Source organism: Cyprinus carpio, unplaced genomic scaffold (assembly GCF_018340385.1).
Source record: "Cyprinus carpio isolate SPL01 unplaced genomic scaffold, ASM1834038v1 S000006806, whole genome shotgun sequence".
Classification (NCBI taxonomy): Eukaryota; Metazoa; Chordata; class Actinopteri; order Cypriniformes; family Cyprinidae; genus Cyprinus; species Cyprinus carpio.
This window is the reverse complement of record NW_024879392.1, coordinates 1,459-19,962: the sequence shown is the minus strand read 5'-3', so window position 1 is coordinate 19,962 and position 18,504 is coordinate 1,459. Positions and strand designations below refer to the sequence as shown.

The window sequence follows — 18,504 nt, the reverse complement described above, 5'->3', positions numbered from 1 at the left end:
TCAAAGAGTCTTTTTATCATGTGCTACATCCCTGTATTCTGCTTGGATTAAATTGTTTCACTGGTTCTCCTTGTGACACATTTTTAAGAAAGGGAGAAAAGAAATAATGATGTGAAAATAACTAGGCATTTTCGACTCCTCCAAAAACAATCGTATGGAATCAAATGCCGAAGATACTCCCAAGACTTTGGACATTACAAATGTACGTACACACTTTCTCCGGCTTTCAGATCCCGCAGAGTAGGCTAAGTATTATGATGGAAGAATCACACACCAAGATGTCTCCTGGGATAAAAAAAGCCATGCTTTCACTGGGGGAAACTGGCATTTCATCAGCTGCAAAGAAACAACTCCGTTCTTTTTATGACACAGATCTGGAATCCTTGTGGTATTGATGCCTCTAGCTTTATCGAAAGTGTAGCCCAAGAAACTTATGTGTACCCAGATGTTTAAGGAGGAAAAAGGGATCATTCTTGGTACCACTTTCTGCTTTGTTCACTTGAGCATTCAAGAGTTTATTGCAGCCCTGTATGCAAATCTGTTTCTAGACACCAAGTTCTAGATAAAGTGTGTTTGATCATCATGAATCTACAGAACAGGAAAACAAAAATGAAACCATGATTGATTTGCTCAAGACTGCAGTGGATAAGGCACTCGCGAGTGAAACTGGACACCTCGACCTTTTCCTTCGCTTCCTTCTTGGTCTGTGTGTCACTCCCAGACCAATAGGTCCTCTCTTGAAGGGTCTGTTAACACAGCAAGATAGCAAACGCATGTAAAACAACAAGGAAATAGTTCAGTACATCAAGGAGAAATTAGAAGATAAGAAGATGTCTCCAGAGAGATCCATCAATCTGTTCTACTGTCTGAATGAACTGAATGACCAAACCCTGCTGAAAGAGATTCAGACTCAACTTAGAGAGAAGGCCAGCCTTCTCATCTGCCGATCTTTCGCTCCCGCCCAGTAGTGGTCTGCTGTGGCCTTCGTGTTGTTGACATCAGAGGAAGAGATGGAGGAGTTTGACCTTCAGAAGTTCAAGAAATCAGACGAGTGTCTCTTTAGGCTACTGGAAGTTTTGAAAATCTCCATAAGAGCTGTGTAATAAGTCATGTTTTTGCATCTGAAAAAATATATCTCTATAGTTCTTAATCATTAATTTAAATTAGGTGATTTTACTCAGTACTAAGAATACTTTGTATTCTGTTTTTTTTTTTTTTCTTCTAGGCTAAATGATTGTAACTTAACAGATGAGAGCTGTACAAATTTGTCTAAAGCTCTTGGATCAGATAACAATCTGATAGAGCTGAATATGAGCAAAAACAATCTACTGGATTCAGGAGTGATTCAGCTCTGTACTGGACTGAAGACATGTAAATTGGAGATACTGAAGTAAGTTATGACAACAGACAAATGCATTATTATTGTAGATAATCTTTAACAATTGTGCAAAAATGATGAATTGTTATACAATAATGCAAATTATAATGACTGTCGAATTATCCACTGCATGATCTACTTTGTTCCGAAACATGGGCAATATGCTTAAAGGTGACCTATTATGCTGCTTTTTTACAAGATGTAAAATAAGTCTCTGATGTCTCCAGAGTGTGTAAATGAAGTTTTAGCTCAAAATACCCTACAGATAATTTTCTATAGCTTGTTAAAATTGCCACTTTTAAGCTATGAGCCAAATTGCTGCATTTTTGTGTTTGTACCTTTAAATGCAAATAAGCTGGTGCTTTTGGAGAAGAGGGCGGAACTTCAAGGGTGCTGGCCTTTGCAAATAAACATTCCACTATTAGCAAGTACAAGCCTGTTAAAAGTATGTCATCTGATTGTATTGTGCATAATAAATACGTGTTTTGCTTTTTTAGAAGGTGGAGGCCTGTTAAAAGTATGTCATCTGATTGTATTGTGCATAATAAATACCATGGCCGTAGGCCAGCCATGAGGTCTGCGAGGTCGGGACTTTGGTAAATTTTTCATGTTCGAAACAAAAATTTTGCTCCCTCTGATTGACCAATTTGTTGCCAAACTCCTCATATGAATGTTCGCATGTATAATTCAATATGCTTTAGCATCCGTGGTATGAAAATGATCGCTGCGAGGAGATCTTGAAGTGAGCAGCCGGAGGTCTTCCAGGAGAGTTGTGGAGCGCCGAGATCTGTCAGCCTCTGTGTTGCCAGATCCAGCTATTATAAGTTTTTTTTGTTTTTTTTTTAATATATGTGTTATTTTAGTATGTTTTTAAAGTAGGAAGTTGTTTTTTGACTTGTTTTTCCAATAACTTTCTTATTTAATTTCCAAAATATTTGAAACAATTTCGGTTTATTTTATTTATTTATAGGTTTTTGTTTATTTTAATAGCAACATCTGGCAACATTGCATGTGACGGCGTGAGTCTGGCAGGTAATCAAAAAAAAGAACTGTGAAGAGCTTACTACATAAAAGTGCAAATATGGCAGCATTTTTCGAAATGATATACTGGCTACACTAAGTGCAAATAGCTATATATTCTATTTACACTATGTTAAAATAGCAGGATTTTCTGCTATTTATACTACTTACTGCAAATAGTGCCAGTTATCTGCACCTCAGTATTGTAGTACATTATAAAACAGTATGCAATAATAACTTATTGAGTTTAATTTAATGGATGCCACCTTATTGGGACAATAAAGCCCTCCCTACACCTACCTTAACTTTTTGATTGTTTACTTTTCATTGAAAAGAAATGCTTTTCTGATGTGATTTGAAATTTGAAAAAGGGAGAAAAAATTCGCAAAAGGTGGATTCTCAACCCCGGTCGATCAATGTAAAAAATATGTACTTTATGACTTGTAACGATCACGTAAAAATATGTATGACACATGCTTTACCTTCTGCACCACTGAAGCTGGACTATCCAGAAAATAACACGCTTTGGTGGGCAATATGTATGTTTGCATGAATAATAAACAACTGATAAAATTATCCACCCCATAAATATAGTATTAACAAACTTTGATGCAGTATGATTTAAAAATGAGCATCCCTCCAAATACATCTATATTTCTGTCTCTTTTCAAGTGTTAGAGTATGGCTATTAGTTGTAATATTTATAGAGGGGTTGCTTATAGCATGAAATGGTATTTAAAACTATAATAAGGGGGTTATTATAGAACCCCCCTGGACCTCACTAATTTTCAAAGCCTGGCTACAGCCATGAATACAACCCTTCACATTGCTTTCATATGCAATTTTTAACTACCTCATTCCTATTTACGGTCATTCTGGTAGCACATGAAGGCAGCATCAGTGAAAACTGACAGAGACAATGGTAGCTTTAGCAACATTAGCCTTACAGAGTGCCAAGAAGTGCTTTAGGAAAGGCATTTTGGAAAATAAACATACAACTTACTTTGTCTGGAGCTGAAGTTCGCACACGAAGCACTGGTATTGATCCCTAAACATAGAGGGGCTTAGCAGATTTTTTTCCCAGAGAAAAAATTATTCCTTTGAAAATTAATTGTAACCACGGTGTCCTCAGTGACTCAAATGAAGGGAGTCTATAGGTAACTACCAGTTTACTAAGACTTCCAGTTTCTGCTAGTCGATTACTTATTTTAAAAAATACCGAAGTTACCGACTACTCGTGGTTCATGCTACTGTAAATGAATAGACATTAAATAGTTTTTATCAATAAACGTTTATTAATTAACTAATTAATGAATAGCCTAATGCAACAATTACATAACATCGTTAACTGTCAAAACTTTATAATTATGACATATTACATATTTTTAATTTTCATGTAACCAGTATTTGTATCTGTAACAGTCACAAAATTATTAGTATCTGTTTTCGGATAAAACCATGTGTCGTATTACAGTTACTTGATAAGACTGGCGTTGACTATCTTTTTTTCCGTAGTTATCACTGAACAAATATGCTTTGCGTTAAAAGTAAAATAATTATTCATTTCTAAAAATAAATTAATCATATAATGCAGAGATGTCACATGACAAACGTTTAGTGATCATTTGAACATTACTGAATGAATTCAAGTCAAAGTACATTTTCATTATGCCAAGAATTCTCTAAGCGAAGCCTTTTGAACTTACTAAACAAATGTGCGTGTGCCACGCAAACCAGCAAAAAATAAAGAAGCAAACAGAAAATGTATCTGCTTCTAAGTTGATTATTAGCCTACTTTTAAGAGAGAGAACTGGTTTGGTTTTTGAGAGACTGCAAGCGCGAACGTGCTGTTTGATTGGTGACGCGCTATGTTTATTCCATTCATTCATGTATCATTTCAGAGCTCTCTGGTTTAAATCATTGCCTTTTAAATATATACAAATAATAGACAGTGTATGATGTATTATTATAGGTGATATTACTCTTGCCAAGCTCTGATTTCTGAGAGATGCACGAGGCAGGCAACAATCACGCGTGTTTGATTTTGCGCTCTTTTTCGTTCATAAAGTTGATATTCATTCACTTCACACTCATTATTAATTGCGTGACTTTAGAGGTCTCTGTGTATAATATTGCGCTGATCCCCTGGCTCCTGTTATCTAGCAAACAGCAGAGTGTGCCAGCCTCAGCCGAATATTCAGGCAGAATTATTCCTTATCCGATTATTAAAGCCATTATCCGCGCTATCTGAATAAGGTATCTCTTCAAGTACACCCCTAATTATTAAATTACATATTTTAATTTTACATGTAACATGAGAAAGTGATAGAAAGTAAAGCATCTACATCGCCCAATATGTAATCCTACAATTTGCATGGGTAGGTAAACCGTGCATGTATTATGGTTATGCACGCCGGTCAGTAGTCGACAGCTTGACGACAGCCGACTAGTGGTTAAAGTAGTCGATCACTCGACTACCGACCAGTCTGTGTAAACCTAATGGACTATGTAATTTTCATCAACAATTTCTCTCTTACGATGAAACTGGAGAGACAATGCTAACTAAGTAAAAAACAGTTTTTAATGACAAAAGCAGATGAAAACGAAAATATACTGTCCTTGACATTTCGAGCTAAACGAATAAATACAATTCGAAAATGTTATGGGAAGGATGGGACAATTTGGGAAGATATCCAGTCAGACTCAGTCAGGATGTCTGATGTGTTATGTGGTAGTTATGTATATTTGCATTGTACTGTCCTGATCTAACCGTGGGAAACGCAAGTGGGTATCCACCATATTTTGCAACGCGGAAGTAAATACGATGACGTACTTCCTTATAATGTGTTAAACTTCCGTTACTCTAGCCGGTAGGTAAGGAGTAATGTGGCGGGAGCACACACACAGAACACTATTAAACGCTATGAAGGTGTATAACAGTAGGTTGAAATGAAGAAGTGGCCTGACATAACTTATGAAGACAATTTTAATTCTTCGTTTTGTCGCTTGGAGTAGATGGGTCTTCGGTGCGTATCAGTAATGTTACCTGCACAGCGGATAATTCGGTCGAGTGCTGGTACATGAAACAGAAAGCGAATTGTGTTTTTAAAAGCATTGGTGGATGAGGTTAATGCTATTTGTGTTATTTGATTGTTTTGGTGATTGGTAAATGACTAATGTCTCCTTTTTGCATTAACTTTTTGATGGTTTTTTGTCCCTATTATCCCGTAAACTTAAGTTACTGTAGTAAAGAAATATTAGTTTTGTCCTTATCCGTAAACTTAAGTTAACATATTCATACAGTGCAGTATTTTTGTTGTTTATTTGTATTTTTATTTTGGGTTATAACTTTAATCGTTTGACATCCCTATTTAGATTGTTTTCCATTTGTTCCATGAATTTTCAAAAAGTGACAAATTGACGATTATTTACCTAGCATTGCTAAACTGTATTATTTTCAGTGAGGGAAAAATTAAAATAAACTGCACCTTAACATTTTTAATTGTGTGTTTTGTGTGTGCGCATATATAAGGAGAAAGAAGTAATATAAGATCTTGAACATATTTGTGTAAAAACAATATATTTAATGGTCACACTGAATAATTCCAAACAACTACACAATGTATCCAAAATTACTACACCATTCTAAATTTCATATAAAATGCCATGGAATGTAGACTCTCATGTGCTCCTCTACTGTATCAATTCAGGAGGAGATAATTTGGCTTACTACACTCTGGGACACATCAAAGCGTTCTGCAAGATCTCCTTGAAGTAAATTCAACTTCAGCTTCATCATGGTCATCAAAATTTGGTCCAATATATGCATATTAAAAATGGAAGTGTAAAATTGCTGCAGATATTTAACATGTTTTTTGAAGACACTAAAGGTGAAGCCAGTGTACAATAAAGAGCTAGTGTCATTCCTGAGAATTGCAAAGGCTAAGGGATCTTCACTGTGGAACTGTGTTGCATTGTGTATTATTATTTAATTTCCTAAGGCATAGCTTAAGCTTGGTCTGTCAATGGGTTGACCCCCCCCCCCTGAAGGAATGAGTGTACTGAAGGGGCAGCTGCAATTACTCCGTTTGTGTGGTCTCATGGTCACCTTGCTTATCATCTGAAAAACACAACACTGAAGTCAGTCAGATGCTCAGGAGAAACTGATAAATTCTCCACCCCCTATTTACAAAAAGTATTACAAAAAAGTAGCAAAAGTATTTTGTACATGGCACCATAGGGTTCAAGTTGCAGTTCAGTGGTATTTTTATTCAATACAATCACAGTGCCTGTCTTTAAGTGATAGTTCACCCAAAAATTTAAATTTTCATTGTTTATTCAACATTGACTTGTTCTGAACCTGTATACATTTCTTTGTTCTACTGAACACAAAGGAGGATATTTGGAATAATGTTAATATACAAACTATTTTTGGATCCCTTTTACTTCCATAATATTATATCTTACTATTATGGAAGTGAATGGGACCCAAGATTTGCTTGGTAACAAACATTCTTTGAAATATCTTCAAAATTGTGTAAAAGGGCAGCAAAAGCAAATTGAACAGGCACAGGTGAGTTGGCCAGCAGCAAAAAGAATTGAACACAGGTTTGGAATAAATTTTGGGTATATATATTTGAGATTTTTTGTTTTTAGCTTTCTATTGTTATCAACAACTTCAGCTTAGCACTAAATATTATTCAACTCCCACAGGGAGTGTCATCGTAAGCTAAGTTAGAAATAGTTTAAACAATGTATTTTGTTAGAGCACGTAATTTAAACAAAAAAGCTAAAAACATACTTTGTTTGTGGATTTCATCCTGATCTAGTACATACTCGGAGTCAGTCACTTTGATGCATCCTTTCTCACAGTGGCTTAAGCTAGAGTTTTATACATGGGGTGGCCAGAGAGGGTGTCCACAATTCAATCAGGGGGTCCATGACAGAAAATCAGTGTATAACTCCAACCTGGTATAAAAAATGGGAATTATATAAATTAATACTTTTATTTAACAAGGATGTATTAAATTAACTCAAAAGTGATGATAAATACATTTATAATGTTACAAAAGATTTCTATTTCAGATAAATGCTGTTCTTCTAAACTTTCTATTCATCAAAGAAACCTGAAACAATTCTACTCAGCTTTTTTCAACATAATAATAATAATAACAACAACTGTTTTTTGAGGAGCAAATCAGAATATAAGAATGATTTCTGAAGGATCATGTGACTGGAGTAATGATGCTAAAAATTCAGTTTTGAAATCGCAGGAATAAATTACATTTTAAAATATATTCAAATAGAAAGCAGTTATTTTAAATAGTAAAAATATTTCACAGTATTACTGCTTTTGCTGTATTTTGGATCAAATAAATGCAGGCTTGGTGCGGAGCAGAAGAGAATTTTTAATTTAAAAAAAAAAAAACATTAAAAATCTTTTTACTTTTTGATGCACACTGTAAACTTTTTTTTTCTCATTTTTTCTAAATCCTAAACTATACAGGGAACCCTAACAATTGTTTTTGTATACAAGTTCATATTAGACCATTTTTATAATAACGTTATATCTATACATTTTTATTAATTATAATAAAAAAGCAATTATGAGGTAAATATATAACATGTATTTTTTGCAAAATTCTCTGTACTGTACATTTTTCTCAATAGTTTATGGACACTAATGAATGGATTTTCTGCTGTTAATATATTCTAGCTGCTGTCTTTTCTGCTGTTGAAACACTCGTTGAGTGATTAGATAATACACTATACATTCTGGTAAGCTTGTAGTGTGTATCTTTCAACATGGATCGGATGTTCATTCAGAGTTTGGCCCTCATGCTAATAAGAATGCACTCCCTGCTTTGCTTGAACTTGAGGTACAGCGAGAGCGCGCATGATCGCTGGTCACACTTACTTAAAAAAGCTCCAAAACTGTATTTTCGTTTGAAATTCTTAATAAAATTTGAATTAACATTTTGAATGCTGAGACTTTTGTTTCCTACTGTTGTCGCGGTCCTAACAGCAGGGCAAGCTCGTTGTCGTGTCCTCGCGCTTTTCATGCATGTTTTACAATCCGTAAAAAATTTACCGTGTGTCGCAGAGAGCCTGCACACCCAGAGATTGGGAAATAGATCGCTATGAAGCGCCGATGCGAAATAACACTAGACCAAACGTGTCACATCCTTGATTTCACAGCTAAAATAAACACTTCTTTCAGTATGATTAAACAAAGAAAGTGAAATAGTAGCATAGTAATTATAGGGGTGGCAACCTCGGGTGGTCATCAGATGTCAGGGGTGTCCAAGCGCCACCCTGACACCTCCCTCTGGGAGTTTGTCCAGTGCCACCCTGGACACCCCTCTGGCTCTGCCACTGCTTTCTCAGGGAATGGATGATTTTCCGTGGGTCTGCCATCAACGAAGTAGAAAGAGCAAACTTATGTTTTTTTTTTAACCGAAACCAATGAGCTTTTCCCTTTGGAGCGGCGTGCAAATCATAGGGTGCCTCCATCCACATTCAGCTCTGGTGCGTGCATTACGGTCAAAACAAATGTCTTGTAGGTATTTTTTACACTTGCACCAGCTACTGCGTGACACTTCTAAGTACTACCGCATTTTTTACACTTGCACCAGCTAATGTGACACCCCCTAAGTACGCCAGTCTCTATGTGGTCCATATTAAAAGTAAACTAGCCTGTGTAGTTTGAAAAGTGAATTGTAGTTTATTGCATGTAGGTGTACAACCAAAAAACATCGCTTGCTGGCCTGCAAAGTGCATTTGCAGCTTTTTGACCGTCTGGTGGCTTTAACCACAAAGTATCAAACAAACGTAATCAAAGCACATTTTTCAACAAATAGACGCCAGCTTTGCCTCACCGAAGTGTTACGATTGCTGCCGGATGGCCCAAATAGACGTCAGCTTTGCCTCACTGATGTGTTACATTTGATGGCTGTAAGAAAAACACTGTAGTTAAAATATTTAATATTCACAGATGAAAGTTTATTAATTGTTTTTGTGTGTGTTCTTTTGCTTATATTTTCTCTAAGCTACACAGAATTACACCATATTTTAGATTTGACACATTTAAAAGGTGTGCAGTATTATTTATATAATATGAATTATGTGTTATATTATTCTAAAGAAATTGTGGTTTACTTTGCATCGGAGCATTAAAAGTGATCTATTTTAGTGAGCTAGGCTACATGGATTTATATGCAAAATGAAAACGGGAAGTTGTGGTTTAATGGTTAGAGAGTTTGATTCCTAACCCTAAGGTTGTGGTTTCGAGTCTCGGGCTGGCAATACCACGACTGAGGTGTCCTGAGCTGAGCTTATCGAACTCCTCTAACTGCTCCCTCGGCAACACGCTAGCATAAATGGCTGCCCACTGCTCCGGTGTGTGTTCACTGCTCTGTGTGTGTGCACTTTGATGGGTTAAATGCAGAGCACCTAATTTGAGTATGTAAGGTCACCATACTTGGCTGTATGTCACGTCACTTCACCTTTTTTTTTTTTATTTTTTATTTTTTTTTTTTAATAATCCCACATATTAGGCCTATATTTTAATTTATATTTAAAAATTCCTTTAATAAAACAGAATTCATTTTTGTCATGCACTACTTTGTTATTCGTTACTTGTCCTGTATTTTGACAGATAACTTCTTGGGAAAAATATATTTGTCTTTACACTGATTAAGAAATTGTTGTGTGTTTTATAAATTATTTCCTTTAGTTTAGTAAAACGTGAGGCACTGAATAATTTCATTCTCATTATTTAGGCCTAATAAAAACAAGAAACGAATAAATTAAACCTGCACGATTTAGCTAAATCATTGAAACTCTAAAGAATGGACTGATTAATAAAACCTCATGTTTAAACTCAAGTTCTCTCATTATAATCAACAAAATGCACATGATGTTAAAAAGAGCTTTATTAATTGACAACTTCAGTGATTTTAAAGGGAGCATTCTTTACTTGCTTTCATATAATTTAAGTAAAGTAAAAAAAATAAAAAATAAATTGCAGTCGCATTTAAATGCAGGTGTGTATCATATTCCTTAAAATGTCAGAGTGTAAGATTTGGCGCGCATGATGCTGAGTGCGACGCCCAGCCTTTATTCTTATACACATCTACATATTTTATCTGGTTTTATTTTGGATAATTGCATGTAAAAAATTATTTACTTTGTAATGCATATGCAAAATGTGAATTATTATTCATATTCAAATGTTTGTGCGAAAATGATAAATGCGCATTACAGGGAGGTGCCCTCTCGATCACTTGAATTTTTTTCTGATAATGAAATAACTTAAAATTGGGGTGTCTCACATACATGAGAAATATATCTACAGAAAGTTTGAAATTTCTTTTAAACGAATCAATTCAAAACGAAAGCATTATGTAGGCTAATCTGTAATGTTTTGTCTTACATATATTTTGGTGGTTTGGTTTGTGTTATATTTGTGTATTTTGTATTGGGTCTGGCAATGTGAAATTTTATTTTTAAATAATTAAAACGTCTCCTTTTTCACAATTATTGGACTACTTCTGCCTGTGCTTTGTGGCAAACTTAATGCATGTGCTTGAGCGTGAAATATATTAAGGCTGGATTATAGATGTAAATAAACCTGCGATTAGTTGAATAATGACAAATGAATGACAACATTTTTCATATGTGTGGTTAGTGAAAAACTAAAAATTTGAAGTCACTGAAATAATGCCATAAAACACCTAGAGAACATTTGTTTACAAGACTTTTGAGAACTGATTTTGTAGTCTTCAAAATGATGTGAAAATAATCTTGATTACTCGCTCATAGAAAACAATATTTTGATAATTTTATGTTAAGACTGTTTTTGTGTTTTTTGTGTTATATGATGGGTATATCTTGTGTTATTCATGTGTTTAGAAGATGAGGGGATGAATGATTGGCCTTTATGAGAGTTTTGTGTGACTGAGAGGGAAGAGTTACATGAAAGAATTTGAGGAATAAAATACATTTTGTATATATTTTTGTTTTTTTAGTTTATATATAATATATTTAGCTATCACACAAAATAATTTGAGATTCACTTGCGAGTGGAGTTAAACAGTTTATTAGGAACAATCAACATTGAGTTTTTAGAATCATTACTCCAGTCACATGATCCTTCAGAAATCATTCTGATTAGCTGCTCAAAAATATTATTAAGTTGAAAAGAGCAGAGATTTTTTTTTTTTCAGTTTTTTTTTTTTTGATTAGTAGTTTGTTAAGAAGAGCATCGTTTGTAACATGATAAATGTCTTTATCATCACTTGTGTGCTAAATAAAAGTTTAAATTTCTATATATTTGATGAATAGAACTTTTGAATGGTATAGTGAATATTGTTACACTTGGAGTAAAACTGGAGTAGTGATGCTGAAAATGTAGCTTTGATCACAGTAATAAATTGCAATTTAAAATGTATTCAAATAGAAAGCAGTTATTTTAAATAGTAAAAATATTTCACAATATTCCTGTTTAAGCAAATGCAACTTTATGTATTTTGGATCAAATAAATGCAGGCTTGGTGAGCAGAAGATATGTCTTTACCAAAAATAAAAAAAATCTTACTGTTCAAAAGCTTTTGACTGGTCATGTTGAAATACATAAATAAACATCACATATCTGGCATTTTCAAAGTGTATATTGTTTATGTGCTCTGAAGGACATAAAAAAAGCTGTGTTCCAGGTTCCTGAGTGGGCTGCTTATTTGCATTGGCTCGCTTAGCAAAAGGTTCCTTTGCACTGTTATCCTCACATCTGAAATAAAAAATTATGTAATGCTTGTTTTATTACTGTGCCAAAATTAAATTTTTATTATTTAATTGTTTTTGTTGGTCATTCTTTTTATTATTTATTTATTAAAAAAGAACACAGTTACCACATAAAGCACACATATTATCAGTGATATTTTACAGCCATATTTGGAAGTCATTTCTATTACTATTTGAAACATTTACACCTCATAGGATCCCATGTATAACACATTCAAAATATTTACACCAGAGCAGATATTCATAAACAGAAGCTTAGTTACATTTTTTGTATGTAGGATGTTTTGTACTTTTTGTATAGTACTATAAACATATATGTCAATATTCGTGAACAGAGAATAGCCTATCAAAGTAAAGTTTTGTCTAATCATTCTTACTGACATTAGGCTAGTAACATTATAACTCATATTTTTTATATCATATTGCTGTTTATGTTATAGAACATAAAAAAATGTCCTGGCATTGAGACATTTAGATGCTGTGAATAAAACTTTATAATGTTTCACTTGATTATACATTTAGTCAGGATTTATAGTTTGGAAAAAGTCTAACTAGTAAAATGTGTACATAAAAAAAGAAAACTAATATTAGTAGTTATTGAGTATATATATATATATATATATATATATATATATATATATATATATATATATATATATATATATATATACATATTATAATTTTTTTTATATATATATATATATTTTTTTTTTTAATGATCTCTGCTGATCAATCCAAGCTGCATCAGTAATCCAAAGGTAATCCAAAAGCTTCTTGAGGTGAATTTTTGTATTATTTGTCACAGCGAAGTCCTTTCTGAGGTGAATTCGTCTTATTCTCCTCAGAAGAAAGCTTAAGCGAAAATTAAAATAAAAAACTTCACTTTTTTTGTTGTTTTTTGTGTTGTTTGCGTTAACAAGCTTAAGCTTGAGCGGATTGTAATATATATAATGAAATTTATTTTACTAGTTCTTTTACTCGTTGTGATGTGGGTGGTTACCCACCACAAGCTTTACCAAGAGGGGCCACAGAGTTAACTCAAAAAGTCAGTCACGTGTTAAAGTTACTCGCGAAATTACCGGCAGGTGGCGCAAAGGGATGGGTTCCAAACTGACTGTAATTCTAACATTTTGGTTTGTAAACAGAGATGAAATGAAGTCACGTGTTAAAGTTACTCGCGTGTTTGTATGTATGTGTATATATATATATATGTATATATATATATATATGTATATATTTACACACACACACACACACACACACACATACATATATTACATAAATATCATATCATATATATATATATATATATATATATATATATATATATATATACATACTCTGATTAAAAGCTAAATGTTATCATTTAGGTTCATTCTTGGCCAAAAAAAATAAATAAATAAAAAACCTTCACATTCCATATGCAGAGCGAAATGAGAACTGTCCAGTATTTAGAAATAATTCTTATTAACTCTGCTATTATTGATTTATTGATTAATGATTTTTTGTGTGACCAGAAATGGAGTAGCTATTATCTGATTCAGAAGTTTGATCGCCCTGGTGCCTCACGCGCACATATTCATTGGAAACAGCGTATTTTTTGCTCATTATGATTTTTTTCTGTCAATACTGAAACATGCGTGAACTACAATAATAATAGAATAATAGTTTAGCTTTAAAATGGGCAACATCACGAATATGGAAACGTTTGCATTTATCCCAAATGAGAGAGGTAAGCCCAACCTTACCTTATGTTTTGTTTTTAGAAATTATACAATAACAATTGGCTATTATTATTATTTGTTTTGCTTCTATAGCTAAGCTTCATATTATTATATATACCGCACCATATGCATCCATTAGAATTCATATATTTTTAATTTTTAATTTGCTCTAAAAAGTTAAATTTAGCGATTTATTGTGCAGGATTTGTTGTAAAGTTTAGTGTTGGTAAAATTTTATTGTTGGTAATTTCATGTTCCGTTTTTTAAGCTTTGGACTTTATATGAATTGGTGTTGAGTTTTGTTCTGTGTATAGTTTTTGATAGCGATAGATATCACGTGGTGTCTCCGATAGCTGTGTTTCTTGTTTTCTTTGTATTTTTTTTTTTGTTTTTTATAGTGTTTGTTTTTTTAGTATTTTATGTGTTTTTAGTTTTGTTTGTGGTTTTTGTGGTATGTAAGCCTTTTCCATGTTCGTTTCTGGCCAAGACCCACGCGATGCCCCTAGGATTACTCTGTGTCTTGCCCTCTATACCTGTTTGCCAGTGTTTGACTTATGCCTGTTAAGTGACCACGCCTCGTCCACTGCAAAGCTTGTGATATGGCACCTCGACGCTTCGCGGTCGAACCATCTCCCCAATACTCCGGGTTGCAGAGTCAAACTCTCTCTAACCACTGCCGCTATTATTTTCTTCCTAAAGTGGTGTTGCTGTATAGGTTAATCATATATATTGTTGATTCCCCTCAAATTTATATTTTTTAGCTTTTTTGTTTTGTGTTTTAAATAGGCTTATTTTTCCATTGCGATCACTGAAAGTACCGTGGGTTAAATAAATTCATCGGTTAAAGCCTCCCTCCCCCAAAAATTCCATTGCTATGTTTACATTTCATCGCATCTTGTATTAATTTCTGGCTTTGCCGCAAACCCTGCCTCTGATTCACCTCATCTGTGGACAATTTAAAAATGTTTATTATAAGGTTATGTCCCATTTTATACAGGAGTATTTGGCCCCATAATCAAGTACATTGTTAGTTTTCATGGTAGCGTTACCAATCAAGGGTCTTGGTTATGCAAGATACAGGGTTCATTTAGGCTGTTTGCCATGCGCTGTGACGACTCCCCTTGCTCAGCACTTCTGAGAGAGAGACAAGGAAACTGGCGAAAGAGATGCGCAATCTGCCGAAGAAGACAGTTTTTGTTTCTTACTGTAAGGCCCAATAGGCTCCATCTGCTTTGTACTATTTTTCAGTTTTAAAAAAAAATTGTGTGCAGGGAACTAGCGCAAAACTATGGCAGTCGGTTTTTTGGACAATACAAATGTAAAAAATATACCTGCAGTAATTAAGAAAACTGTCCTGAGACATCATTTTGGCCTAAGTTATTTTTAGTTTCACTTCTATTAGGCAATTCCACAGTTACTGAAGTGACATTCGCATTCAAAACCTGAAATATAAATTCTCACAGAATGTATTCATTACCAATATATTGAACCATCTGTCCAGACATCAGAAAAGTATCTGTCTATGAATGTGTTTTATAGGCTATTTCACAGAATGTATTCATTACCACAGATGCATGTAGACCTGAGTTTTTGAAGACAACATGTTTACGTAGGCTTTCTGTGACTTAAAAATGTACAAACCAGAAGCCACAATATCTGCAGAATGGGAAAGTTGACTATTAAAAAAAAAGAAAAGAAAAAAAGGCCTGTTAATTTATTTCAATTTTAGGTTTTTTGTTTCAAGAGAGAAAAAACAATGTTAAGGACTAGTGTCATCTCTCTATTCTATGGACCAGTTCTGAAAGCAGAATTTATGCGTTTAAACTTTAACACAGATGCATAGAGGGTATTTAATAGGTCTGCCCCCCACGTAATATTTTTATTGTTACTAGTAGTCGAACATTTGTTATTATTCAACGTTTATATTAAATGAACACAGTCTAATCCATATTGAGCCTTAATATATTCCACGCTCAAGCACATGCATTAAGTTTGCCACAAAGCACAGACAGAAGTAGCCCTAATAATTGTGAAAAAGGAGACATTTTAATTATTTATTAATAAACTAATGTTTTCTTATGTAGGCTGCAAAGATGAAAATTCATGATGTTGACTCATCTCCACAGGATGTTGCATAATCAGTGGGGTGTTTGCTTTCATTTTGAATTGATTCCATTTAAAAAGAAGTAGACATTTCAAGCTTTTCTGTAGATATATTTCTCATGTATGTAAGGCATCCCAATTTTTAATTTATTTTATTATCAGGGAAAAACAAAATGAGAGTCGAGGCGAAGCCTCCTCTGTCATGCATGTGCATTAATAATTTCCTTAAAAAAACACATGATTATGAGTAGTAATAGAGCACATTTATTTTGGGCATTTACAGTATGGGATCCAAATTAAAAAAAACAGTCTACACAACAAGAGACAGATGCAGTAATAACCTCACTGAAATTAAAGGCCATTTGACATTTTAAAATGATCTAATGGCTGATGCCGCTTCCAATTCATTGATTTTTGATTGTTTTAATAAATCTCTTTTTACATTAAATAATAAAGATATAAAGCAGGTTTAAGTTAGATATTATTGTAGAAATAATTTTAAAATGCTATAGACTGCTAATAAAGATTGCAGTTCTACATTTGCAGGTATATGCATTACAGAGTTCATTATTTTGATACTCAAACCCAACTAGCTATATGTTAGTAGTCATAAGACGTGAGAACGGACACATGTAACATGAGGCATTTAAAGACAAGTGGATTGTATAATAATAAGTGCAGTTTCACATTTTGCCTATACATTATGGAGTTGCGTTCGGTATTTTACACTATTGATGATACAAAATAAGAGCAAAAAAACGTATCATCTGTGATTCCTCTACTATCGCCGTGTCACTAAATCTTTTGCACTCAGTTCTTTTAAGGGAGCCAGAATACACTCCACTGCATTTTTTTAGTTTAGGTAAGGTGCTTGAAGCAGAAGTAAGGTACTCCATTTCCTGAAGTTATCAGATTTAATGAAGCTCTTTTTACATGCATTGCCCTTTGTTGATTATAGCCAGGAGGCTGAGTTCAGAGCATGGACATTTTATTAATTTGTGCAGAAATTCTTTTTCAGGACTTTCAATGATTTAGAAAGCTTTCATTGTTTGGCCCTGAAATTGAAGGGTCTGAAGTATATTCCAAGTACTTTATCACGTTTTTTACCCTAAAATAAATAGTAGGAATGAATTTATAAAACTCGCAACAATTAACTTAATCAGTGTACGAGAACAGATATCTTTGAAGTACAGTTTAGTTATCTGTCAGGAAATAAAGGACAAGTAACAGAATATTTCCACAAAGTACCGGTGTAACAAAGTGTTTTGTTCTGTTTTAGTTCTCTCAGAAACAGGCATAACAATTTGATTGGTGATTCCACGTTTTATCGACCTCATAGGGTTAAAGCACCTTATTAGGGTGAATTTTTGCTTTCAGCAGATTGCTAGTATACATCTTTTGTTTGACTGATAAGGGATATTTAATGATAGAATTACTCAAATGTAACCAATCTCAAACAGTGGTGTTGGAGTCATCCCATAGAAAGAGTTACCTGCTCTTTGCCTTCTCTTTATTGTTGAAAAAAAAAAAACATTTTGTGGCTTATATTAAAAGAAACAGAATTACAGCCAGAAAGCATTACCAAACCCAACTAGCTATATGTTAGCCAGTCATAAGACATGTGAGAGACAAGACACATGTAACATGTTTGTGTTGGATTTGTAGTTTTTTTAAATTATAGCATTAGTGTTTTTTATTGGATTCAGTAAAGCACTTGTCATTACTCATTAAACATTACAGCTGCACTACCAGTACAGCAAATTTTAGAATGTGAATACATTGACAAGCTGTTTATTTCCAGGCTCAGTAACTGTGCATTAACAGAGAAAAGCTGTTCAGCTCTTGCTTCAGTTCTCAGTTCAGACTCCAGCAGTCTAAAGGAACTTGATCTGAGCAATAATACTCTGCGGGATTCAGGAGTGAAGCCACTCTCTGATGGACTGAAAAATAACTTTAAACTGGAGATACTCAGGTGAGTAGATGTTTCTTTCTTCATATTTACTCTTTACCTGCTACTGCTTTTTAAAAAGTTACTGCCAACATTTTAAAAAAATATAATTTTCTCAAAATTGTCATGTCCATTAGAATATTTTGTTGTGTGAATATCATACAACAGAGGTTCTGCTTTTTAACAAAAAATAAATAAAAATAATTCTGCATGATGCATTCTGTTTTTATCAACACTTCAAATCAAAAAGCAAACACTTTGAACAAAATCATGTTTTTGTCAATGTAAGGGAAACAGGTCAATTTAGCTCGTAGGTGTTAGTTTTAAGATTTTAAAAGGGAATTTAGACAATTTCTGCATTGAACTGCTGAGTCGGCCAACGATTCATTGAATGAGGCAAGTATAACATCCAATTCTGCAGTGGATATTAAAATCCAAAATATAGTGAAAACACTATTGATTAGCAGTAACAAGATCGGAAGTTTTAGAGATTTTTAAGACATTAAGATAATTCTATTTTCTTTTTTTTT

General features: G+C 33.7%; 1 protein-coding gene across 1 annotated transcript; it reads left to right on the top strand.

Annotated features, from left to right (window-relative positions):
- Positions 1-956: 956 nt before the first annotated feature.
- Positions 957-18,002, top strand: LOC122144929 (ribonuclease inhibitor-like). Its single transcript, XM_042756141.1, has 3 exons — positions 957-1,099; positions 1,226-1,390; positions 17,828-18,002. Exons 1-3 carry the CDS (start codon positions 1,011-1,013, stop codon positions 18,000-18,002), a joined length of 429 nt encoding a protein of 142 aa, XP_042612075.1. The 5' UTR covers positions 957-1,010.
- Positions 18,003-18,504: the final 502 nt, after the last annotated feature.